Source organism: Protopterus annectens, chromosome 11.part0, assembly GCF_019279795.1.
Source record: "Protopterus annectens isolate FY-2018-M chromosome 11.part0, PAN1.0, whole genome shotgun sequence".
In the NCBI taxonomy this organism is placed as follows: Eukaryota; Metazoa; Chordata; order Ceratodontiformes; family Protopteridae; genus Protopterus; species Protopterus annectens.
Window position 1 is genome coordinate 225,073,396 of NC_056745.1, and position 27,500 is coordinate 225,100,895.

The following is a 27,500-nucleotide window of genomic DNA, read 5'->3' on the forward strand; positions in this document are numbered from 1 at the left end:
ATTAGCTTGTGGATCATTTATTGCACCAGGGAGAGTGCCAAGTGGACCAGGAACTGAAATATTATCTGATCATAAAGGATCAGGCCCCTCTGCCTAATTTCTCACTTCAATGGCTTGTAAGTTCTGCAGCTTTTGCTCTTAGAGGGTGCATGTGTGCTACCACACATGTCAGCCCCTGTTAAGTCGTAAGGAAACACTTTTATTTTTTACAACTCCAGGTTCAATGTAAATGCGGGCATGCATTTGAGAAGCATCCTAGGCCATGAAGGAAGACCTAATGGAAGTATCTAGAATTGATAGTGACTGGTTCCATCCTGGAAATGAAGACACCTCCTGAAATCTTTCTCATTTTTTATGTGGAAGTGGGTACTATGGATGTCTAAAGAGAGCATTTCATTCTGATAGTCAAGGAGGGATCAGTTGTACCATGCTATCCAAAAGGTTTCTCTGGAAACAGATTGGTTTGAACAACTCAATCTGAGTACTAATCTGAAGTTGTTTGTCTTTGGCAACTAAAAGGAGATTTGTAAGTTCACCCTTTCTGGTTTTGTGGTAGCAACTGGCTGATCTTTTCTGAATAAGGTTTAACACTTCTTGTATTACCTTACCTTTTTGATATGATGGGCTATCTGGAGAATGGAGAGACTGGGATATATGGCCTCTTGATATCACTGCCCAACCTACTTTCCTTTTGGGAGGGCCTCCATGCATTTTAGTATAGGGACATGTGATCTGTGCCTAGCTCTAGTGTGAGATAGCCAGACAAGGTCCCACAGAAGGAGGAGCATGTGATCTGTGACTAGCTCTAGTGTGGGATAGCCAGACAAGGTCCCACAGAAGGAGGAGCATGTGATCTGTGACTAGCTCTAGTGTGGGATAGCCAGACAAGGTCCCACAGAAGGAGGAGCATGTGATCTGTGACTAGCACTAGTATGGGATAGCCAGACAAGGTCCCACAGAAGGAGGAGCATATGATCTGTGACTAGCTCTAGTGTGGGATAGCCAGACAAGGTCCCACAGAAGGAGTAGCATCTGATCTGTGACTAGCTCTAGTGTGGGATAGCCAGACAAGGTCCCACAGAAGGAGGAGCATGTGATCTGTGACTAGCTCTAGTGTGGGATAGCCAGACAAGGTCCCACAGAAGGAGGAGCACGTGATCTGTGACTAGCTCTAGTGTGGGATAGCCAGACAAGGTCCCACAGAAGGAGTAGCATCTGATCTGTGACTAGCTCTAGTGTGGGATAGCCAGACAAGGTCCCACAAAAGGAGTAGCATGTGATCTGTGACTAGCTCTAGTGTGGGATAGCCAAACAAGGTCCCACAGAAGGAGGAGCATGTGATCTGTGACTAGCTCTAATGTGGGAAAGCCAGACAAGGTCCCACAGAAGGAGGAGCATGTGATCTGTGACTAGCTCTAGTGTGGGATAGCCAGACAAGGTCCCACAGAAGGAGGAGCATGTGATCTGTGACTAGCACTAGTATGGGATAGCCAGACAAGGTCCCACAGAAGGAGGAGCATATGATCTGTGACTAGCTCTAGTGTGGGATAGCCAGACAAGGTCCCACAGAAGGAGTAGCATCTGATCTGTGACTAGCTCTAGTGTGGGATAGCCAGACAAGGTCCCACAAAAGGAGTAGCATGTGATCTGTGACTAGCTCTAGTGTGGGATAGCCAGACAAGGTCCCACAGAAGGAGGAGCATGTGATCTGTGACTAGCTCTAATGTGGGAAAGCCAGACAAGGTCCCACAGAAGGAGGAGCATGTGATCTGTGACTAGCTCTAGTGTGGGATAGCCAGACAAGGTCCCACAGAAGGAGGAGCATGTGATCTGTGACTAGCTCTAGTGTGGGATAGCCAGACAAGGTCCCACAGAAGGAGGAGCATGTGATCTGTGACTAGCTCTAGTGTGGGATAGCCAGACAAGGTCCCACAGAAGGAGGAGCATGTGATCTGTGACTAGCTCTAGTGTGGGATAGCCAGACAAGGTCCCACAGAAGGAGGAGCATGTGATCTGTGACTAGCTCTAGTGTGGGATAGCCAGACAAGGTCCCACAGAAGGAGCAGCATGTGATCTGTGACTAGCTCTAGTGTGGGATAGCCAGACAAGGTCCCACAGAAGGAGGAGCATGTGATCTGTGACTAGCTCTAGTGTGGGATAACCAGACAAGGTCCCACAGAAGGAGGAGCATGTGATCTGTGACTAGCTCTAGTGTGGGATAGCCAGACAAGGTCCCACAGAAGGAGGAGCATGTGATCTGTGACTAGCTCTAGTGTAGGATAGCCAGACAAGGTCCCACAGAAGGAGTAGCATGTGATCTGTGACTAGCTCTAGTGTGGGATAGCCAGACAAGGTCCCACAGAAGGAGGAGCATGTGGTCTGTGACTAGCTCTAGTGTGGGATAGCCAGACAAGGTCCCACAGAAGGAGGAGCATGTGATCTGTGACTAGCACCAGTATGGGATAGCCAGACAAGGTCCCACAGAAGGAGGAGCATATGATCTGTGACTAGCTCTAGTGTGGGATAGCCAGACAAGGTCCCACAGAAGGAGGAGCATGTGATCTGTGACTAGCTCTAGTGTGGGATAGCCAGACAAGGTCCCACAGAAGGAGGAGCATGTGATCTGTGACTAGCTCTAGTGTGGGATAGCCAGACAAGGTCCCACAGAAGGAGGAACACAGTATCCTTGATCTTGCCATCTGTCTGTGCCTTTAGGCAGACAATCACTCTGAAAATGAACACAGCCAGTGTGGTTCCTTCCAGACCTCAGTCTGAATGTTGTGGTCAGCTGTGTTGAAATCAGAAATGATGTGGACTCCACTACACTGCAGCCTTGAAAAAGTGCATCGTGAAATTTGGCATCAGCAGCAAGGAGGGTTTTGTTCTCTTTTTCCATATTTTCCTGGTGATTCTGTAATGATGGCCTGAAAAAAAAGCAGACCAGGCACAATGGCAAAGATCTCCTTGGCAGTGAAATATGTCAGGGGAAACAAGATGTGACAGTGAAGAACTATGCCAGTGCTTGATACCTTAGCTGCGCCATTCACAAATTTGTGAGCAAGACAACTGGCAAAATTGGCAGTGGAAGACATAGTTGCTATGTGAGACCGCAGTCTGAGCTTAAGTTGTCCTCATCTTGTAAAAGGTTCATTTCTTCAGGTAGCTCTCACTGGAATCTGAGGATGTGAGACGGATAGTTTACCACCTTCAGTCTAAATATGAAGGATATGTAAATGTGCTTTTGACACCAAAAGTGCCTAGAATCTTCATCTGGGGGATCAACAACAGGACTTTGGAGTGAAGAATTCTTTTGAAGGCTACTACTGGAACTATGGAATCTGGTTTGGAGTCTCCATCCACATAGTTTAGTCTTTGGGAGACTGAGAGAATCTTTCCTTGTATACATGGGGCAGGCACTTTAATATCATGATGTTCCCATGCAGTTTTTACAATGAAACATCACAATCTACCAACATGGAGGACCACCTCAGAAGAAGGTTGGTGGGGTTCAAAAGACCTCTGGCAGGATATTTTTCAGAGATGCCATGAGAGTCTGAGGGTCGTACCCCTTTCTGCCTCATCATCTCAAGGATGTCCCCAGTCTTGGAGTCATTTAGTTGTAATGGTGGTGAATCAAATTCTTCTTCACCCTCGATATCTGGGGTTGGGGACTCCTGAGGGGGAACTCAAGTGCTTTCTCTTACTCTTGTGCTTCCTACTGGACCTCAGTGATGTATCAAAGAACAATGAAGAAGCCTACTCTGATATAGATACCTGGGACTGATGCTGCAAAAGGTCTCCAACCCCTAAATTCTGATTAGCAAATAGCTGATGACTAACGGGCCAAGCAAATATATGTCTCTTGTCAAGAGTGATATCATAATTGGAACAGTAATAAAGGGTGGAGAATACAGGACACCTGCACCATAGGTGTCAGCTGATATTGACTTTGATACACTCCAGGCTTGGGATACCAGCTCCTGCTGTCAAAGGCTGATGACAACTGAGGCTGACATCAACACAGATCAGTAATAAACTTGACCATAATGGACTGTCCTCTGACCATGGGATCAAGACATCTATCAACCTCAGTCCTGAAGGCTGGAATGCTAACCCACTAACAACAGTATCACCCCCAATAAAACTGATACCAGGACTAAACCTGAGAAGTTAAACATGAGGTCTGGGCTCAAACAAGCTCACAAATGGACAACAATGCTTTAAATGCCATTGACAGTGGCAGAAAAGTTGATGCAGAAGAATCAACCTAAAGAGCATGAGAGTTGTCATTGCTAAATCTGTCAACCCTGACATGAATGCTTGATAATTTAAGGTTAGTCTCCTCAAGTCCTGAGCCTGAATATGGGCCAGTGAATAACCAGGTTGCTCTTGATGAAAAAGAAGGCAAAAACGAGTATCTGTGCCTGCCCTGGAGGTTGATGGTGTTGACCCCCGAGTGGTGCTTGAGGCCAGAGCTCCATTAGGAGTAGATATAGAGTCATAGTCCAACTTAATCAATAACATCTTATTTTTACTATCTCTGATAGTAGAAAGTATAGATGACTGACACATTTCTCAGTCAGCAGATAATGTACACCTACCTTAGGCCAGAATAGTATGCCCACATTTATACTTCTTGAAAACCCAACTCTCAATTATCAACAAATGACAAAAAAAGGATAAGCAGCATAAACCTGTAAAACTAAACAAGGCAGGCTTACAAAAAATAGCAGAAGAAAAGAGCTAGACATTTATAAAACTAGCTGTAGGGATAAGGTGGAAAAAATAGCACAGGAGCAGTGAGTCAATAGACTGACCAAAACACATAAAAAATGAATAGATTGGCATGATAATTGCCTGGAATGAAGAAGCAAAGCCAGTAAGTAAAACAAATTAATATTTAACATGCAGCACAGAAACTTGTCTTACAGCTAAACAAATATTTGGGTTAAAGTAGCCTGGAGACACCTCTCTAATGCAACTTTGATGCACGGCAAAAGATATATGGAGATGAAGTTAGTGCATTGGAGCTTTATGGGTAAAAGTGGAGTGTCTAGTATACTGACAAAGTTTCAAATGCTGAGATGACTAAAGAATTGTGCCTTTAGTTCTGCTGTTGATGAGGGTGAATCACCTTATACTAGATCAGAGGATGGGTTGTGATGTACCTTGAGGCCTCAGTATGTACCTCACTGCTAAATTCTGAAGACACTGGAACCTGTCATGCTCAGTGTTTGAAAGCCCTAAATAAAAGTAATTGCAATAGTATAGAAAAACTGAGAAACAGGGCATGCACAACCATAGGCAGGTCCTGTGGTGGAATAAGGTGCTTAACACAAGTAGTATTTATCAACTTAATTTTGCAGAGTAGTCACAATGATGGCTGTAGAGACCATATGAAATCATTAAATAACAAATTCCTGAACCGGACGACAGCCCACAGTAGAGAATAAGGACTTTAGTGTTGTTTCAAAACCATGGGGAATGCAGCAGATCATCCTGGTGGTTGGGTGTTACAGCAGGAGTCTTAGCTAAGGAGATTGGGGATGACTCTGGGGCATAGCAGAGAGAAGGATGGAAACCAAAAATATCTAATTCAATTTAGTGCTATTCTTTGAGGGGATATGCATTTCAGAGGACACTAAAGAAAAAGTTCAGGAGAAAAATATTTAGACAAGAAAAAACAAGTGTTGCAATAAGTTTCTAGAAGAAAATATAGCAAAATGTGGTTTTAACACATTGATTTCTCCTGGACCTGATACGATTTTTCTGAACTTAATTCTGATATTCAAAAGTGTAATCAGGTTTTATTCCAGGATTAACCTTCTAGTGAGTCATATCTCCGGTGTTCATAAAGGTGGATTAAAGATAAACCAAATCAGATATTTGCTGGATCAGCTTGCAAGGTTCTCTGTCTCCTGATCCATCTTAGTAAAAGGTGCTAACCCTAACTCTAAGCCTGCCCCTAACTGTAATATGCAGCTTACCTTAAAAAGCACTTTCCATTACACTAGCACTACACAAGACAACTCAGACACTGACCACTCACACATACACACGCACACTACATCTAACCTCTATTAATCCCACACGCGCTAAATCTACTGCCTACCCTAAACCTTAACCTAATCCTACATCGCACACACACGTGCACACAATAAATCTATCCCCTTACCTAACCCTTATCCTAACCCCAAAACACACACTCTCTCACACAAACTCCATGCCTCACCACTTATGTTTATAGACCAATTAGAAAACACCCAACTTAACTGTCTTTTGCTGGCTCACTTCTTACACATGCTCATGTAAATCTCAAAAATGTCTGTCAACCAAGTCAGCTGTAACCATTTATGTGTGTGTGTGTGTGTGTGTGTGTGTGTGTGTGTGTGTGTGTGTGTGTGTGTGTATGCATGTGTATGTACCTATATCTGCTATGTGTATATATATATCATCATCATCATCATCATCATCACCCCCTTTTTCCCATTTTTCAACATGGGATTAGGGTATGTCAGCTGTCGACATCTCTCTCTTGTTATTCAAAGCCAATCTCCTTCCTTCTTTGACACCCATGCTTGACTGTCATAGTTTTTTTTCCTGACACAATCTAGCCATCTCTTTGTTGGATGCCCTTGTTTCCTCTTGCCTTCCTCCTGCTTGTTCCAAATCTTCCTCATCAGATTGCCTTCTCTTTTCTGCACATGTGCCCAAACCACTGTAATCTGTTCTCTTTGGCTTTTTCAGCAACTGGAGCTACTTTGGCTTCTGCTTTCATGTCCTCATCTCTTCATCTATCCCTCAGTATGCATCCTACCACCAATCTCAGACACTTCACAGCATCACCTCTAGTTTCAAAAATTGCTCTGCCTTCACTGCCCAGGTTTATATACCATACAGTAGTACTGGTTGCACCACTGTTTTGTACACCTTACTTTTCAGCTTCTTTGAAATTCTTCTGTCATATACTATACCCTGATGCTCTGTGTCAGTTGCCTGCAGTCCCTTTGGTTCTAGCTTTGACCTCCTCATTCAGAATTCCCTTCTTCATAGCCACCCCTCCCAGATATTTGAAGCTGTTAACCTGTTCCACTATTTTCTCTTCTATCTCAGTTCCCAGTTTGTTCTGCTTTCCCCATTTGCTGCCATTACCACTGTATTATCTGTACTCAGTTGCATCCCATGTGCCTTCAGTTTTTGCATTCCATTTCCCTATTCTTTGTTAAAGTTCTTGCTCAGAGTCTGCCTATAATGCCACATCTTCTGCATACATATACAACCCCTGACACACACACATATGTGAGTACTCATTCCATTAGATTGAAAACAATGATTTTTGGGAAATGTTTTGCTTTCACCCATGATCCTGATTTTGTTATATTAGTTAAGGAGGTGTGGAGTGGAGCTCTCCACAATAGTTTTGGGGGGCACAGCCTCATTGAAAAAGTTCACAAAAGCACCAAATGCATCATTTTATTTTTCAGTCTGACAGAACAATGCACATACACACACACACACACACACACACACACACACACACACACACGCACGCACGCACGCACACGCACACACACGCACACACACGTACCTGTATTTCAGACTGTGTGTGTGTGTGTGTGTGTGTGTGTGTGTATGTGCATCTATTTATCTATAAATATAGCACTCTCTCTCTCTCTGTATATATATATATATATATATATATATATATATATATATATATATATATATATATACCAACTCAAGAAAGAAAAAGAGAGATACAATAAGTTTGATATAATTATTACTGAAACTTCATTTACACCTTTCAATGTACCTGATACTAGGACTAAGTGTATTTGTACCTTTTTAATAATGCCTTTTTTTATTTTTTGCCTGTTAATGTTTGCACTGTTTAGACTCAGAGGTACTTGCTTCCATACTTTAGAAAGACTAACCCCTCTACGTTACTACTTTTTACCACTGTATCATTGCAACATTATTTTTTCATTTAGGTGAATACTCTTGTAAATTAAAATGTATTGAAGACTGCAGAAACACATATATTTACATATACTGTAAATTTGCTGATGAATTATGCATACATTTTTCTAGTTTAAGAAATACATGATGAATATAATGAGATTCCTTACCTTTGTAGATAAAAGTTTTGTTAGGTAAAGTTCTTTAACCTGAAATGTCTGTTTTGCTTTGTTTTTGCCTCCATGTTTCTCTTCAATGGTTTCTGAGTCTGGTAAAATCTTTATTAAATAAAAACAATGAAAGTCAATAGCAGCCCAGTTTTTAAAACCAGATTTTGCATATATAAAAAGTGACATTTGCCCACTCACCAAATGATACAGTTTTCCAGAATCACCATTTTTTTGAGAACTGTCTGTACAAAGATAAAAAGAAAAAAGATGGTAAACGAAACAATACATTTTCCTTTTTTATTTTTTTGCTTACCAGAAGACCTTGCCTGATGGTTCATCGACCTGCAAAGGCATTCCTGGCTAGGTGAGGGGCCTACTGTCAATTTGCTTCTGCCTAGTCTGCCCTCCATTCCCCAAGTGAGAGCTGTTTGGTAAGGGATGGGTCAGCTTGCTGGTCCTGTGAGGTAGCTTAACCTTTCCTCCATGGGATCATCCCTTCCCCTTGGCAGCTCTTCTGAGCTGTCCTATTGCTGTCTCCTGATGGGAAGCATGCCTCTGTATGCCAAATTTCCCTCAGATATTCAGTGCAAATACATTCTGCCATTGTAAGCTCAGCAACCACCGACTCTACTGTGTGTAATGCCTAGTGCTCCCTCTAGGTGTCACTAAGGTGATTAGACAGAAATGCCTCCCTCCCACCCCCAGGATGGGCAATCCAGCAGTGGTTGCTCACTTTCATCTCCCCCAACTTTTATAGGTAACTGAGGTCCTAAGCAACTATGAGTAACTGTATCATAGTCAGGGCTTTATCTGTACCTTTGAGCTGGCAGTATATTTTCTTAAGTTTAGCATTTTACATCCATTTTAGCTACATTGCTGCCTTACTTTGGCTCCCTCCCTTAATTTGACATAACTCAGCAATATCCTAGGCTTAAAGCCAAAGAAAGTTATCAACCGCAAGAATTATGTCTGTTAGCATAGAGGCTTAAAGACACGAGCTGCTAATAAGTTGCTTTGTGTAATTCAGGGTTTGACTATCTCAGTATTCATTTACCTGTTGTGTGACTTAACCAGAGAGTGCTTCCAGATTACTTTCAAAAATGCATTACCTGCAATGGGTTTACCTGGTTGACAAAAAAGTGAGAATGAAATAGCATATTTCTGCACATTTCCATTTATAAGCTCTGCATATCCACATTTCTAGACTATAGATTTACTGTATTTAGATGAAGTGCAGTGCAGTTATATGATGCACATTTTACTGAGACTTCCTCCTTAGCAAACATCTTCACAGCGGAAACCACTTTCAGGAAACAAACAATTCCGAAAGGCTTACTCTCAGTGTAAGTGATCACTTGCACTGAGATCAGGCTAAAAGCAGAGGTTTTGGGATCTGGCCCACGGTGTAAGGGGGTCCTATAGATAGGCTTTTCAGCAAAGTAAGTCACTTACACTTTATTTTCACTGTGACAGGACTGCATTCCTGCCTGCACTTGTCATTGTGGAGACGGAGCCGAGAAACACCATGTATTCCTACTAATTAATGAAGACAAAAAGACGCCAAGGACCCAATCAGTCACAGTCAGCTATTGCACGTTATAAACACACTGCCACCATCAGCTTTCGTATAGTGTAAACTCTGCCAAAAGTAAATGTTACACCAGTGTAAGCGTAAGCAGTAATCCAGGTTTAAAACTGTAAGAACCACAAGTCAACGGACTTAAAAAATAATGGTTTTTAGCTTCTAGTAGAATTAACAACAGCAAACACACCCTGAACATTACAACTGAACAACGGGATTTCATTAAGTTACTGCAGGATTGTAACATTCGGGTTATGAAACCCGATAAAGGGGGAGGGTTAGTGTTTATGAATCAAGTGGACTACATTAATAAACTAACTACTCATTTAGATGATGGCCCATATGAGGATGCTAGCATCAACGAAGTGAACATTGCACATGGGAGGATTAGGGCGATAATCGAAGATCTTTTCTTAGAGGACATTATTGACATTAACACACACACTTATCTCAACATGACATCACCCAGAATGCCATCTTTCTTTGGGTCTCCGTCGGTTAATGACCCCCCATTTAGACCAATAGTGGACGGTAGAGGGTCCATACTTACAGCTTGTGCTAAATATGTGGACAGCCTTTTGAAACCATACATTGTAAAAGAAACACATATATGTAAGGACTCGTGGGGCTTCCTGGAGGACATTAACAAGATAACTTTCGACCCTAATTTAACATTCATGACAGTGGATGTTAAAGACTTATATACAGTCATTCCACAACAATTAGGGTTGCAATGGATCAGGGAGTTCCTAGAAGAGAGGAAGGTAGAACAGAATGTGATTCTCACTATCGAGACCCTATTAGAGTTGGTGTTAAAATACAACTTCTTTTCTTTTAATAATTGTATCTACAGGCAATCCTCTGGGGTCGCGATGGGGTCACCCTGTGGGGGGTCATTTGCCAACTGTGTAATGGCACAATGGGAAAACAAGTTGTTATTTACTAACAGCCAGTTCAGAGAGCACGTCGCCTGGTACACTAGGTACCAGGACGACATGTTCTTCCTGTGGAAGGGGCCAAAGCAAACTATAACAACATTCATAGACGAGATCAGGACACTTACAGACTTCTTAGATTTTACATACGAAGTCAATGAGAACGAAATCAGCTTTTTGGATATCAAATTAGGCAAGGATATGGAGCGATCCAGATTTATTAGCACTATTTACCGAAAACCCACTTACTCCAACAGTTTTCTCCACTTCAGTAGTTGCCACCCTTACCACCAAAAGAGAGCTGTGGTGAAGGGGCAGATGGTAAGGGCGGCACGCATGACAACCAGGGAAGTGGACTTTCAAGATGAGTGCAACAATCTGATTGCCATGTTTGCAAACAGAGGGTATCCACACTCATTAACATTAGAGGTGAAAGCTGAGGTTGGTTTTAAACGAGAATCTGGACACTTTAAACCTATCTTATGGGGGCAAGATAGCACTATAGGTGTTGATCAACAGAGCACACAACAAGATGGGCAAGATTACAAAAAGACTGACACCGAGGTAAGATTTCTATGTACATTTTCCATTGATCACCATTTTATTAGGAACATTTTACAGAAGAACTGGGCAAATATAATGGAGGATAGACACTTAAAACAATTATTGGGGGATACACCTAACATCACCTTTAGGAAAGGATTTAATTTAAAAGCCCTTTTAGAAAAGAACAACAATACTGATTTTCAAAGGCACAAAGGAATGACTGTATGTGGGTGTTGCAGGTACTGTAAGTTTATACATGAAGGGAGCTCGGTTCTAATAAATGGGGTGAAATACAAATTGACAGGGAGGTTTAACTGTACATCCAAATCAGTGGTTTATCTGGCAGCCTGTAAGAAATGCATATCGGAAAGACCGAGAGGGCATTCAATGAATCTATGAGCATTTGTATGCAGTATCTAGAGGAGACACTAAGAACATGTAGACCACTGTTTTGGTTTTGATTATTCAGGCCCATGGCAGACCTTGTTAGAAAAGAAGAACTTTTATGGCAAATACACATGTTTCCAGGGTTAAACGACACTATTTCGTTGACCTGTATTTTAAAACTTTTAGCCCTAAGGAGATAATTGGGTCTAAAATATAATGGTAAGGACCCTTTCAGGTGGTTCTTGTACTGGGGTTTTGAGGGTATGGTACATGGGACCACATAAGCAATCCTAGTATAAGACTTTACATGACCTAGTGTAAGACTTTATATGGGCTGTTTTTTTATATATTTTTTTATTTTTTACAATATTTTTGCACACAAGGTATGTAACTCATTTAACAGGTTGTGCAGATTTTAGCAAGGGGACTAAGTGTGTTATGGGGTGAGTGTAGCAATGTGTTTTGCTGATATTTACATGACGACAGTAAGGTAGTGTTTAGGCAGCTAGGTAGCGTAGTAGGTTCTTTTGGGTGACAGTTAGGCACCTTTGGCTTTACCTCTGACTGAGGAGAGCATATTTAGAACAGTAAGCAGCATTAAGTAAGGTCTTAGTTAAGTACAACATATTCCTTACATGAACTAGCTAGTAGGGACTAATATGACTAAAGCAACAATCAAGTCAAGATGTTTCAACACACTCAATAATTTTTAAAACATACGAGAACTAGTTTTAATAACACAATATGGTGGTTAATTGAATAATCACTAATTGATTTGTAATTAATGATGCTGTTATTAAAAGCAGACAATGGATGTATTAGTGTTTGAATTTTGTCTGAGGAAGGAAGGATACGAAGCCTTCCGAAAGTGCTTGTGTTACAATAAAAGTTCTTACGTTATTTTTTAAGTCCGTTGACTTGTGGTTCTTACAGTTTTAAACCTGGATTACTGCTTACGCTTACACTGGTGTAACATTTACTTTTGGCAGAGTTTACACTATACGAAAGCTGATGGTGGCAGTGTGTTTATAACGTGCAATAGCTGACTGTGACTGATTGGGTCCTTGGCGTCTTTTTGTCTTCATTGGTTTGTGAGGTTCCTACTAATTAACATAACTTTAAAGGTCACCACACCGCACATCAGCAAGTCAAATGGCATCAGAAATACTCAGTTTAGGGATCTAAATCTCTTTTGCAACATCAACAGGACGGTTTGGAGGGACAAATATATCTTGTCAAAGATACCACTGCTGTGGAACAAACTCCCCATCGTTTGTAAGTTCATCCCCTTCATATTCAAGCATACCTTAGATCTATGTATAGGAAACAGAAAATTTACCCCAGGACTGCCCACTGTACTACTAATAGACAGATGCAACTAATAAATGCTTTATCCTATGCATGGGTCCCCTCTAATTACCTATGGTATTATCCCAGTTATTCCCATTAGGAGTAATATATAATTATTGACCAGGGGATGGGTAAGACCAGTCTATAACCAAATTGGATAGGTTATTTTGAGTACAAAAAGGGAAATTGGCCTGCAAGGGCAACTAGCCTAGTACTTACCTATGAACTTTATTATTGGGTAATGAAGCAATAATTTGTCATGGTATCCAGAGTAAAAAATTATATTATTATCATATTTTCAGAAATTACTAACATTAAATACATTTTTTAACTGTGGTGACAACAGACATCACAGTAGCTTTGCTTTCTGCAGTACTGCACACTATAGGCAGGATAACAACACAAATGAATCTGCTGAGTTTTCATATTAGGTATGTGCCACATATTGGATGGTGAAGTTCTTTAAAGCAGTAGCATAGTTTTCTTTTTTATAGGAGTTACCTGAATTACATCTCTGTGCCTTTTTGATGACCTTTATTTCTGCTCCATCTGAAATCTGTAAACATATAACGATAAAAAAATACATTAAGTTGCAGTTCCTGAAAAAAGTGGTTATGAAGAAAACACTCCTACAGTGCCAACAAAAGAGCTGAAGGGTCAATTAAGAAGACTTGCTGGTCCTGTGAGATGGCTTACTGTGTCCCCATGGGATCATCCCTTTGTTTCAAAATGGTGTAATTAATGATAATGTTTGCTATATTGATAAGTGCACAGCATATGAAGACACAGCAGGACTTTTCATGAAGTAAACCACTTTTACTGCAGTGCAGCCACAAAGGTTAAAGCAAATAAAAAATCTAGTGTAATCTAGCTTCACCACTGTGCAGTCTTTAAATGAAAAAGATACAACTTAATCTCTACTTTACAAAAAGACTCATTTTACAAACAAAATCAGTATCAATTTAAAGATAGATGTCCTGAGCAAAGGTTTTCTAATGCATTTATTAGCTTAAAGATTGATTAATGTTTAGTAAAGAACATGTTTTGCCTAATTTCAGCAATAGATATTTTTATACATGGCATCTAGAAGTGTTCTAGTGTCAGACATCTGACTTGCAAACTCCAGTGTCATAATAATGGAGGTGGGTATATGGAGAGAACTATACACTGAATAAGACAGTGATGCTTGGCAGTTCGTTTCTTAGCAGGCTTCACACCCTGTGGCTGCTACTCCCACACTGACTGCATAGGTTCATACACAAATAACACTTCTGAAGCAAAGAGTGGGGGTAGAATTGCTGCACTCCTAAGATGCCATCCTTTGGGAGTGATGTTAAAACCAAAGTGATAGGATCATAAGATCATAGGAGGTTATTAGGCTATCGACCCGGAGGTAATTTTAAGCCTAGCCGTTTCATACCAATGTAATACCATAGATACTCTAGTTAATATCCAGGATTGTATTTAGTAATGACTGCCCATGTCCAGGAAGGTTGTGGGTGCTATCCCCCACTATGAATTTATGGTGCCCCATCCACTCCAACAGGTTCCTTTTCAACAGTGTCATAGAGGTACTCTGCCTCACATTAATTGGCAGCCTATTCCAAAGACACTTGTAATAGTTTAGGTGGATGTTAAAGCTCTAGGTTTATTGCCTGAAAAGAAAAAATAAATTTTCTTGCTTTGATGACCAGAGTTCCATCATATATATAAGTACAACCTAATGTCTTCCTCTATAAATAAACCATAGGCCTACTGAAATTAATCCAGTCAGAAAAAGTAAATAACTGAAGTAGTACTATGATTTTCTTTATTTTCACCTGTAGAGGAATGTTCAGCAGGCAGGAAACAAACCTTCCATACAATAAAACATATTTCGAGCATATATGACAACCAGCCAAAAAATAACATCACATTTTCCATTTACTCTAAGTCATAGCAGATCACTAACTCAGACCAAGACGTCCCTGTAAATATATGGATATTTGTAACTCACAATTTGTATGGTTCAGTAGTGGCTGCTGGATTCAAACCTGTGTAGCACTAATATCTGAAGAGGCTGCTATGTCAATTGCTAATCAAAGATGTAATAAGTAGGTGATATTCCCAAAAGCTTTGGAGAAATGAAAGTGCAGTGGTAATGGGACAAACCGCATTATGTTGTTACTCACTTTAATTTCTCCAAGTTTTTTGGGTTTCTAATACCATGACGGGAATGGACCCCATTCCTAAGCCAAAGTGTGATTAAAGTTCATCAAATTAGTATTGTTTCAGTCCTTGATGTTAGCCAGAAGTGCTGTTTGCAGCACCTGCAATGTGCCCAGTAATGTATTGGTAACGTATCTAAGTATGACTGTAAATTCTCGTTGCACCTACTACTATTGGAACTGATTGGGAATCCTTCTTCCACACTGCCCTCATTTCTACCTGCAAAACCTGGTATTGTATGACTTTGTGCCTCTCTGTATGTAACACACTGTAATCACTGGCTGTAGCAGCTTCAATGATCAATGCTATTTTTGTCTTCTTTTCATAGACTAATATATCTGGTTTTCTCCCATCTATTTTTTGAACTGCTGGTAATAAATGATCCCATGTGATGTAAACTTCATCATTTTCTATGATGCTCTGTGGATCTATAATGTTTGCACAATCCCCAGTGCAACAATCTTGCCACATTATTATGCCTTTCAGTATACAGTCCTTCTGGCATTAGAATATCACAACCAGCAAAATGATGTGTGACTGCTTCCAATTCTGTTTTACAAAACCTACATTTATCTGTTTTTCCCATGTGTTTAATGGACTTTGTAAACCAATATGTACGTAGTCCACCATCTTGGGCTGCCAATATTAACCTTTTGTCTTTTGGTTTAAATTTACCTCTCCTTAACCATTCCTGTGTTCGATCCTGATCAACATGAGGTTGTTCCAAGAGTTTTCTATACTTGTTAACTATTTTTATGCATTTTTCACATTTTTTTTACCTTCTCATCTGATCCTTCACCTTATATTCTTTCTTTCATTTTTTAGCACATTCAGTTGCTTCCTGATTTTTATCTACTTCTGGTTTGATTTCCATTCCTGCTTGACGTCGATATGCTTCTGCTAAACTAAGCAGGGAAGCCATCTTAGACTTGATTCTCCTCATATCTTAAAACATTCACTATGTTTGGGTGTTGTGAGGTCAGCAGATATGTACGCAGTCCTATGATTGTAGATCTATACATGTAATCAATTTTGAAGAGTCCCATACCGCCTTTAAAATGGGGAATATATAGTCTTGGTATACACTGATTTTTGTAAATCATTTGATACGCATGAAGCATCCCACTTGTTTTTCTGTTGCTATATGGAAGCTGCTTTACTACATTACGGCCTACACACTGGATGGCACAGTTAAGGCAGACAAGTGAAAAACGCATTAACTCACAGCTGTAATTACTTCACAACCTTAAATGAAGGGCAGAACACTGGTGTATACTGATCAACAGAAAGACTGATGTGGATGTGCACAGCACAGTGGCAACCCTGTTCAGCATATAAATGTAGAGGAAAATGTTGGACAGGAATGTAGGGAAGGGAAAAAAAAGCAAGTGGAGGTAAACAGAAGGGGAACCATAAGATATAAGAACTATGTTGGGGAAGGGATATTTTTTCTGTGTGGAGAGATCACAAATTTGTAACTTTTACAAAAGAGGGTTAGGTGGAGAAGGTGCAGAGTGTTGGGTGTTGGTGAGACAGAGTGGGGAAGGACATAATAGCTGTGGTGGACAGGCAAATATACAACATAGACACAGAGACAGTATATACAAAAAAGGCGAAAAGAGAGTGGATTGACACCTATATACAGACAGTGGACGATTGGTGGTAGGGAGGGTTAGTTAAAGAATAAGAAATGTTAAGTTCATAGGTTCATAGGTTCATAAGTTCATAGGTTGGTACTAGGCTATCAGCCCTAGGGCCTATACAAGCCTAGCCATAACAATTCCCTTGCTATTTCTTCCCACACTATTTACTTCCCTGGACCCATGTCTAGCAGGGCGACTGACGTGATTTCCTTTCTCCCATCCAATCGTCAAGGTTCCTTTTGAAGAGGGCCAAAGAGGCAAACTATTCCAGAGTCTGGGGAGTCTCTGGGTCAGGAACCTATCCCTCCAGCATGTTTTGTTTATTGTGATGACAAGGTTTAGATCCCTGGAGCGTGTGTAGGTTCATAAATAAGTACTAGGCTAGCTGCCCCCAAGGGTCATTTTAAGCCTAGCCAATTTCCCTTTCAAAGGTAGGAATCAAACCCTGTATTTTGTGCCTATGAGATAAACACCTTAATTATTATACCAAACCCAACCCACTCAAATAAACAAGAGTTTTTTTAAAGTATAAGGGGGGTAACAAATTGGGAAGGGAATAGGCTGGGTTTTTGGCATGGGTGAATGTTAGGCCAGTCCAGAGGGGAACAAATACAAGAATCCCACCCTTGTATGGCCAATGCTATGGGCCAGTTGTTCCCCTTGAGACCTGATGGACAAAATGGACCCATTGTGTGACACCACCAGTCAAGCCAGAAGGACCTCCTGATATCAAGACGGGCTTTCAGTTGCTGATGCTCTTTAGCAGTGACTAGCCTCTACAGCTGTTTTTGCTGGGAGACCTCTCAAGACTCCATATGTCCACCTTAGAAAATAAGTCAACTTTCCACTCCTGACAGGCAGACACAGAGGGCACCAGTGATATCTCTAGGTCACTTTTAGCAGGGTGACATCTGTCATCCTGCTGAGAGACAGATCTGGTAGCCACAGGGTGACTTAAAGTTGAAGAAAGTAGCCTGTAGAGACCAGGGTAATTACATCCTCTTCTCTACCATAACTGCAGCAGCAGAGGGATGATACAGTTGGAAGAAATTATTTATTTATTTATTTTATTTATTTTACATTTGTTGACCGGGCTGGTCCAACTGGATATATGTCCATTTTCAGCACAGGCCCGGGGAGAAAAGCTCCAACGAACACAAATAATAGTTATTTGACATGACTGATTCTAAAAATGCAGGTACATCTGATAACAATTCTTTACATTTATTTACATTGCTGGTTTAAGATACTTTATACATGAAATGATTTAGGGAATAATACAGGAAGATGTTAGAAATGGCATGAGGTTAATATAGGGTGACTTGGGGAATAGTACAGGAAGATGATAGGAATGACATGAGGTTAATATATGAAAACACACTCTCTTTAAAGGTTAACAGAGGAGCACCTACTTGGTATAGAAAGAGTACTATGTACCCAGTGATAAGTGAGGAAGTTAGTCAGGGTTAGCACAAGGGCATAACCAATGTGTTTTGAGGTATAGTTTCAGTTTGTTTTTAAAAAGTGTTATTGAGGAAAGCAAGGTCAGGTCACTAGGGAGTGAGTTCCAGGTTTTGCCAACAGTGTTAGAGAACAAGGAGTCATCAGCCATATTGTTGGCTTTGCTTAGTTGTACAAGTAGTTTGTCTGAATAGCGTAGGGTCTTAAGATTATTGTAGGGGGTTAAGGTTAGTAAGTAATGGGGCATTAGTAGGTTGATACAGGATCTTGTGTGCAACTGTTATTTGGTTATAACGTAGGTTGGTTTGGTAACTCTAGCCATCCTAGTTGTTCTAGATTATGACAGTGATGGGTTCTGAAAGCAGAGCCAGTGACAAATCTGGCAAAATTGTTACAGGAGATTGTTAGCTTGTTAAGGTTATTTTTATAGGTTCAGGTTCATATAGTTCTACACAGGCTATCTGCCCTAGGGATACTATCCCATGTTTTCATAGTTTCCACCCCCCCTTTAGTATGGGGAACTATACCCATTATTTTGCTTTGCCTCTGTCGCAGTGACACCACTGAGGTAATCCGGGTAGTATCTGCGATCCTCCCATCCATTGGTCAAGAGGTGTTACCGGGATTTTTTTCCCACAGCATAGGAGTCTTTGGTGATGAATCTATCCGACAGACTACTATCAACCTGGGTCCCCCAGTCCCTGATAACTTCTTCTGTGCTCAGTGGATTGCCACCTATTTGGTAGCTAGGGGTAACCTTGTTTTACACCACTGGGCTTTGAGTCCGGTGAGGGCGCCAGCAACTCTGGACCCTGTGGGTTCTTCCATCAGCCAGTTTGCAACCCATCTTGTTGTGATGTATGGGTTGACATTTAAGATCCAAAGTCTGCAAATTCCTATGTCTTTTATTTATGAAGTCCATTATGATCCTCTCCATGGCTTTGCAGATAAGGCTTGTCAAGCTAATGGGATCCAGAGGTTTGATTGATTAAAGCTGTCCTAGCTGTGGGTTTAATTCCTCATTGGACAGGCAGCTTGCGGGCCCAGCTCCAGTCCAGTCGGCTGGACCACGTGGAGTCAGTGTGTCGTCACCAATTTGGTATTGGGGTGACATTGTGTTTGTGTTTGGCCTTTGTGACTGTGTTGTTTGACATGTGTTCTGTGTGTTCTATGTGTTTGGGTGTTGTTTTTTTGGTGGTGGTTGTTGTTTTCGTCTGTTTGGTAGATCTTTTTTTCGACCTCCAGTATGTCTGTGTGTGTGTATGTTTTATTGTGTTTATGTGTATGATTTGAGGATTGAGGATGGGTCTATAGTGTGTGTGGTAACCTGTGTCCTGGGGTAACTTTCCAATGGTCCTACCAGTCCCTATGTTGCCTCTCCAGCTCAGCAGCCAGTTATAGTTGCATCATGTATTTGTGTTTTGTGGGAGGAGGAGAGGAGAGTCTAGGTTGGACAGAGGTTGTTGTTGTAACATTGCCTCAATATTCCAGGTTCACCAGCTGAGCAGGGAGAGGAGTAGGCAGCAGTCCCGACATACTCGACAGAATAGATAGAAAAAAAAAACTTTAAAAAAGATTCCGGGGCGTGGGTGACCGAGAAAATACACGTTTAAGAGATAGAGAATAGTGAGAGGAGTCAGTAGTGATGATCTTTTTGAGAATTATTTATAATTATATAGAGTAGTATAGTTCAGTAGTATAGGTTAGAAGGGAAGGGAAAAAGGAAAAGGAAAGGTGACTTTTTTTAGGTAGCTAGAATAAACCTGCCCTGCCTGCGGTGCAACAGTGGTGCAACAGTGGCGATGGCTCGTTCAGCTAGCTAATATGCGTAAATATAGCATTTAAAAGCAAGGGGCTGAAAAGAAAGGAATGACCCAAAAAAACAACAAACTACAAGTTACTGCCTTCCTGACTCCTCAGACAAGCAGGCACAGGTCCCATCCTCCTCACTAGGGAGTAAAGAAAACCCTTGACCAAACAAGGGAAAAATGGAAAACAGGAACCAAGACAAAGCCCAGGGATCAGAAAAATCTGATCACTGGAACAAACTATAAGAAAAGTAGGGAAAACAAGAGTATTTTTTTTTTTTTAAAGTTTTTTCAGATAGGCAGAAAATACAATAAATGCTGTGTTGATTAAATGCTATCAAAAGCTAGTACACTTGAGTGTAGCCTGTTGTTTAAATTTAAGCAAAACTTAAACAAGCAAGTGCAATAAACAATTCAAGCTATTAAAAACAGTAAAAACAGGTAATAGCAGAATAAAACAGGCAGAAATAGCAATCGAAAGGCTTAAAAAGTCGAAAATGCAGAAGTTACACAAGTTAGTAAATATAGGGGAGGCATAGAGGAGAGTAGAGATTAAACGGGTGCAGGCGATAGTAGTCCTAGCTAATGGAGTCAGGAAGGGTTTGATACTATAAAGGGAGCCGAGTTTTTTGTTGACTGTTTTTATTGTACTGTTAATATGAGCGTTGAAGTTAAGGTTGTTATCAATTAATACCCCTAGTAGTTTGGTAGTGGGATTGGGAGATATGATAGTACCAGAACTGCGGTGGTGGTACTGCGGTAGTGTTGTCACCTTACAGTAAGAGGTTGTCCTGTTCGATTCTCAGTTAGAGCGCCTTCTTTGTGGAGACATGCGTGAATGGGCGTACCTTCGTTGAAGGTTGTGCGTCAGGGCTAGCAACTCGGCATGTAAAAATCTACTGCCAATCATTAGCGGTCCGAGTTCTGCTGTGGCGACCCCTAACCGGAAAAAGCCAAAAAAGACAAAAAAAAATTGTTTGATATAACAGTAAAGTTAAGTGCACATGTATGCTGCACTGTACTGTACTACTGCTTGGCACAGATATACATATCTATACTAATGGGAGAACTGAAACTACCTTCTAGGAACTTAACAATGTATAGCTGATGTTCCTCAGCAGCTGCAGAACAAAGCGGGTGCTGTTTAGCAGAGATGTAGCTATGGTGGGGTGAAGAGGGCAGCCTCCTGGGGTGCAAAGTGTTACAAGGAGCAACTGGCAGATCCCAATCAGTCTTCTGTGCATTACTGTCATTAGAAATGAATGGTAGTTTTGCATTATTTGTGGTCATAACTGTAGAGCTGTGGTACTCCATGTGCTCACTGCATTACTGGAAAGTCTAGAGTCTAAGGACAGGAGCTTTTTTTTGGTTTTGGTTTTCTTTTCTTTTTTTTGTTCTTTAACTTAAAGTTGAGGTGGGGTGCCATACGTGTAGGTGGCACCAGGAAAAATAATAGCCAGCAACACCTCTGCTGTTCAGCATATATGAACAACACTTGCATAATGTAAAACAATGATATAGTACACAAAAAGAAAATACTTAAATTACTTTTCATCCCCCACCTTCACCTTAGTAGTAAGCGCTAACCCTAAACCTAACCCTGCCCCTAACCCTAACGTGCAACTTACCTTAAAAAAGCTCTTCTCATAATACTACCACTACAAAAGAAACTCAACGTGCACTTGTACACCCACACACACACACACACACACACACACACACACACACACACACACACACACACACACACTCACCCAAATCAGATTTTGCTCAAATGATTATGGGCAGCTCTCTAGCGTCACACAAATGTGCTTCATCCAAGTCAGCTGCAACTATATATCTATATCTATCTATTTATATATATATATATATATATATATATATATATATATATATATATATATATGGGTTCCTATCAAATGATAGAAAGTTCACTTGATAGAAACTCATTTCACTGACACCATAAGATAGAAAGCTCAAAACACTGAAAACCCACTTGACTGAAACTCAAAACACTGAAAATGCTATATGCCCTTTTCCCCATGGTAGTGCGAACCTGGAGTTAGTATATATAGTTAGGGGGTGTGTGTGGGGCACCCCCCCCACATAGTTTATGTAAATATTGTTTTCACCAAACAGTTATTCATTGTAGCTATAAGTATCCATATGTAGGGTTTAAAATGTATGAAGCATGTGGGGGGCTATGCCCCTCACACTCCCCACTGTGAGGGACTGTGCACCCCACACCCCGCCTAACTACATATATATCTATATATCTATATATATATATATATATATATATATATATATATATATATATATATAAAAAAGTCTGACAATTGGTCAAAAACTTCATTCATTGAATAGCAACTGATCGACCACAAGTTATCAATCAGCAGCAGATCAAAAAACTCAGTACAAGACAAAAAAATCATGCACCCCCAAAACCCCTGCTAATTATATATACTAACTCCAAGATCACATTTCAGTGGGAAAAGAGCAAACTCCCCAGTCCCCACTGTGCCACAATCTTGGATAGTAAAACTGAATTTTTGATCAGCTGTGCTGTCAGTTTTCTAGGTTCGACAAGTTACCATTTGACAGCCCATATCTATCTGTCTATATCTATATATATCTATATATCTATCTATGTGTGTGTGTGTGTGTGTGTGTGTGTGTGTGTGTGTGTGTGTGTGTGTACACACATACACACACACATATAGATAGATAGATATATATCAACCCCAAAATTGTACAGATGTCTCCAAGTCTAACCACCATGATGGGACATTGGTAATCTTTCAGGGCCGATGTTTTGAGCATCAGCCAAATGGTAAGTTATAGAAGGAATCCCATAGGAAGTGTATTATGCACCAGCAGAGATTCACAGAGACTGGCACTAACTCATTTTACTAGCATAACTGCCTTAACTACCCCCTTTTAGCATTATATAATACATTTCCAGTATTTTGTAAAATACCCAAGCAGAGGAATTTGAGTAAAGCCTCTGTTGACATGGAGTCCTGCCTCATAACATACCTCGGCAAAAATTGCAAACCCTGTAGTTAATGTCAAGCAGAGTGAAACTGATGTCATGCTGTATGTGAACCTATGACAATGGCATGGCACAGCACAGGCTGTCTGTGGCTGAAAGAATTCAAACTCTGAACAGAGACAACTGTGGGGGAGGACACACTGCAGGGGGTGTAAGGTTTCAAGGTTATATTCTGAGTGATAAGTACAATACATAATTGGGAAGTGAGGCTGTGCATAGTACTAACTGTGGCTGATAACCAGGACCATAAAGAGGGGGAGGCTGTAGGCATTACTAATATGCATGCCACAGCACAGCATAGGATGCACATCCACTGCCTAACATGTTTTGTCTTCAGCTGTACAGGTGCTTGCATGGGCACCTGAGGGAAGAAACACCTTGATAAGCTCACCAGCTATGAGACTGAAATGCTACTGCAGGTTACCTGTACAGAATACATGCACCTCCTTAGCAAAGGTGCTGCAGAGTAGCAACACTGAGGCTAGATTTGGCTGGTACGGGTGTGATTGTCATTGGTGACCATAACAGGTCTCTACAAAAGGAGCAACACAAGTTCACTAGAAAGATACTGCATATAAAGAAAAAATAATGGGACCTTGTGACACACAGGTCCACCACAGTGCAGGGACCACCAATATGATACTAGTTCATTCAAAGCAAGGAGATTTTGATGTCAGTCAGCAGCCAGGGAGAGTGGCCCCCTCATACCTGGGGTTGGCTTTGGTGAGCGAGCTGAGCTGGGCCCACGCATTGTTGGTTAAATACAGGAGACATCAGGTTAGCAATGTCCATTACAGGACATTACAGCTTACAGCACTGCATGTTCAAAGTGAAGGACTGAATAAAGATCACTTAATTATCTTACTTTAGAGGCACTTCTGATTAACAGCTGAAACAACCTGCATGACAAGGTGCATCTACCAACATGTGCTATAAAAGCAGTTTTATTTGTTGTGTGTGTGTGTGTGTGTGTGTGTGTGTGTGTGTGTGTGTGTGTGTGTGTGTATACGCATGAGGGGATGACAATGGTGGCATATGTGTTTATGTTTTCACAGTTTCCACTTTTGAAATTCCAGTATAACAGGACAACAGAGGGCTGATATCAGAAACACATCTGTGGATGATGTTGATGATGATGGAAAATGTAAGTGGTGCAGTCCTGTCTACAACACCAGGAGTCATCTATATCCACCATCAAAGATGACCCAGTAGAGAAGCAGCATAAGTCTCAGCACAACCAGTTAACACAGTGGACATTCTCAGTCATTACATCATACCAGCATGACCCCACTGCCTGAGGATGACATCCCTGACCCCACAGCTTCCCAGAATATACAGCTATCATGTTCATCTTCCAAGTCCCTACCCCATCTTATATTGATGTGTGTACCTGACTTGTTCATGTATCATTTTATTCTATGTTGTCTGCATCATGGCCCATAATGGTGGACAAGATGCTGCCTCTTTGCTAGTACTGCTAGGTACTGCACCTACCTCTGTCTCAGCTGTGGCACTGCTACTGCATGTTACTTCCATGGCTCTCTGTCCTACCCTTTTGTCACTGTGGTAAGTGGTATGGCAAACTGTGCCATGATGTTTACCTACTGTTTCTTTTGATTGCACAGTGTCCATTGTAGAAATTTGCATACACAATAAATGTGTGAATCATGTCAACTGCTTGGATGGTACACTGGCATTATAACTATTCCCCTGGGCATTACAGATCACCTGATAGTTCATGGAGTGTAAGTCTTTCTTGTTAATATATCTCATATTTCTTTGGGTGAGGTGAAGCATTGGTGTTAACTTGTGCAATCTGTGGCTCCTAGGATCTCAGGAAAATTGGGTATGTATAAAGGCCCTCTGGCTGTTGGTCCTCCCCTCTGCTGTCCTGAAGAACCAAATATGCTGCTTCACATGTTGCCAAAGAAATGGTTTAGAATGCATGAGGCTGATGCCTACAATATCCATACTATGTTCTTTGTAGATTGATAGAAAGCCACTGTAACTAAGAAAGATAAGGCTACACACACACACACACACACACACACACACACACACACACACACACACACACACACACACACACACATATATATTCCTGTACATTTTGAGTTTGGATGACACAGTTGAACTAGGTCCATGACAGCATTAGAAATAGTCCACAATCTGTTGGCCTGTGAACTGGTAATAAGTCAGACCCTATTTGCACATCCCCCAGTGGTTCAGATGGTTGCAGCCCTGGAGCACTGTTTCTCGTAGTAGCTCTCAACACATGTTGCTGTGCTACCACTGCTGCTATTCCTGGCGTGGCTCCCATTATGTACAGCATAGATCTCAGTGATGTAAATGAGCATCACCATTTTATACATTTTTTAATCAAGATGGCAATTTCAGGATCTTACATTTGTGTAATCAGTGTGTTTGTATGGGTCTCTTCAATTTGCATGTCATTGTTCTCTCATTAGCATACACTAAGTGCCATGCTATTTTGATCACTATGCAGCCTTGCTATCTGTACCTTTGAATAACCCACTCCCTGCACATGGCTGCTACCCTTGCTAAGTTACACAGCTCAATGCACTGTCTATGAATCCCAGCCAGTGTATTGAATTTAGTACAACTAGAACATGGTTCTGTGTAGTCTTCAGCATTTGAGAAGACTGCTGACATGTGAAAATTTGTTGTCTTGTTCAGTCAATTCATTACCTTCATCTTTTTTCCATTGTAAGAATAAATGGACCATGTAATGGTACAGATAAAAAGTTGATAAACATAAATATTCCATAACACCTTGACAAACATACAAACATTTTAAAGGCTATTACAAGGTGCTAAATTGAATTTAAATGATTACATAATTAATTGAAGTGAAAATGCTTCATACATCAAGTTTCATTCACAGCACTTACTGTTTACTAGTTTGAAGTTTAACTGAGTAGTAGTGTTATTTATAAATTTGTAAATGTTCTACATATCACTATTAATGAGCTATTAGTTCTATTATCATTTATTTCAAGTTTGAGAGGATTTGACAATATGAATGCCTCAAGGGTCAGACTCGGTACTTGGACTTCTCCTGTTCTCTATATAAACAATCTTCCTTGTGATATACCTCACCTGAACATTACTATGTATACAGTTTTACATACTATTTGCAGTACTATTTCCATAGTATTTACAGTTGCTCACCTCTCTTCTTCACGAATAGGTCATCTACTACAAAAAGACTTTGCATGAATTTGACACTGGCTAGCTCAGAACAAACTAACTATAATCACAACAAAATTCACGGTCATAACCTTTAATACTTCTAAAAGATTATCAAATATATCACCAGTATTTGTCAAACACCCTGCTTGCCCTATAATTCCATTCACCATACAGTAAAGGTAGCTAAGAGTTTTTCTAGTTGACACACTTCCCTTCCACAGCCAGACAGAGTTTGCTACCTTTAAAGTTTTACATCAAATGAAAATAGCTTGCAGTATTTTTACATCTTCTAATAACAGATTCCAGAACAGCCATTATTATTAATCTATTACTTCAAAGACTTAATTATGCCCTACACATTATTTCCTCCATGATTAAACAGAATACGTCTATGTTGCGAACCACTAAAACTGAAATCCTTTGGTTTATCAGCCTTTTCAATTTTAAGAACATGACTGTACTTCAATACAGCATGTAAAATGGCTTCCTATTTCAGCATGGTTAGCCTACTTTCTAAACACTTTCACCTGTAAACTACACAACAAAGGTTTTTGTCCTCTGTTTGCTACTATGTTAAAGGTCTTCTCACGCTCATTGTCTCTTAAGAATAACACATCAATGAAACTGTACAAGTCTTACTTTTTTTGACTTCATATGAAAAATCATTTGACAAGGATTGCTACCTGCAATAGTTTGCCTTTAAAAATTACTACCATAGACAAACGTGCAGTATTCAAGAGAAAGCTAAAGAAATATTACAATCACAGAAACAATGTGCAGTTTATAGATATAGGTTAATGCACCTGTGGTTTACCTATGTTCCTTAATAAATTACAATCAATCTAACCCAAAACATGTTGCCCAAAGCTCTCTTTTTATTGGAACAGCGGCTGAAAATAGCGTTGTACATGACAGTAAAACGAATGGAAAAAAAATGGAACAAAAAAAGTTAAGCGCTTTCACCCAGCAAATCTGGGCTTCTTCAGAACTAATGACATAGTTTATAAAGTTTAAATAGTTTATAAACAATGTCATTAGTTCTGAAGAAGCCCAGATTTGCTGGGTGAAAGCGCTTAACTTTTTTTGTTCGTTTTTTTTCCCGTTCGTTTTACTGTCATGTACAACGCTATTTTTAGCTGCTGTTCCAATAAACTGGGATCTTATGTGTACATCTCACTGCCTT

General features: G+C 40.5%; 1 protein-coding gene across 1 annotated transcript in view; it reads right to left on the minus strand.

The window, feature by feature from the left end:
* Nucleotides 1–27,500, minus strand: part of PLXNC1 (plexin C1) — a 735,616-nt gene that overhangs the window by 150,068 nt on the left and 558,048 nt on the right. Inside the window, exons 27-29 of the mRNA XM_044087647.1 lie at nt 13,431–13,485; nt 8,328–8,371; nt 8,130–8,237 (exon numbers count right to left, since the gene is read on the minus strand). Coding sequence (XP_043943582.1) covers nt 8,130–8,237; nt 8,328–8,371; nt 13,431–13,485 — 207 coding nt within the window. The remainder of the gene's footprint in view (nt 1–8,129; nt 8,238–8,327; nt 8,372–13,430; nt 13,486–27,500) is intronic.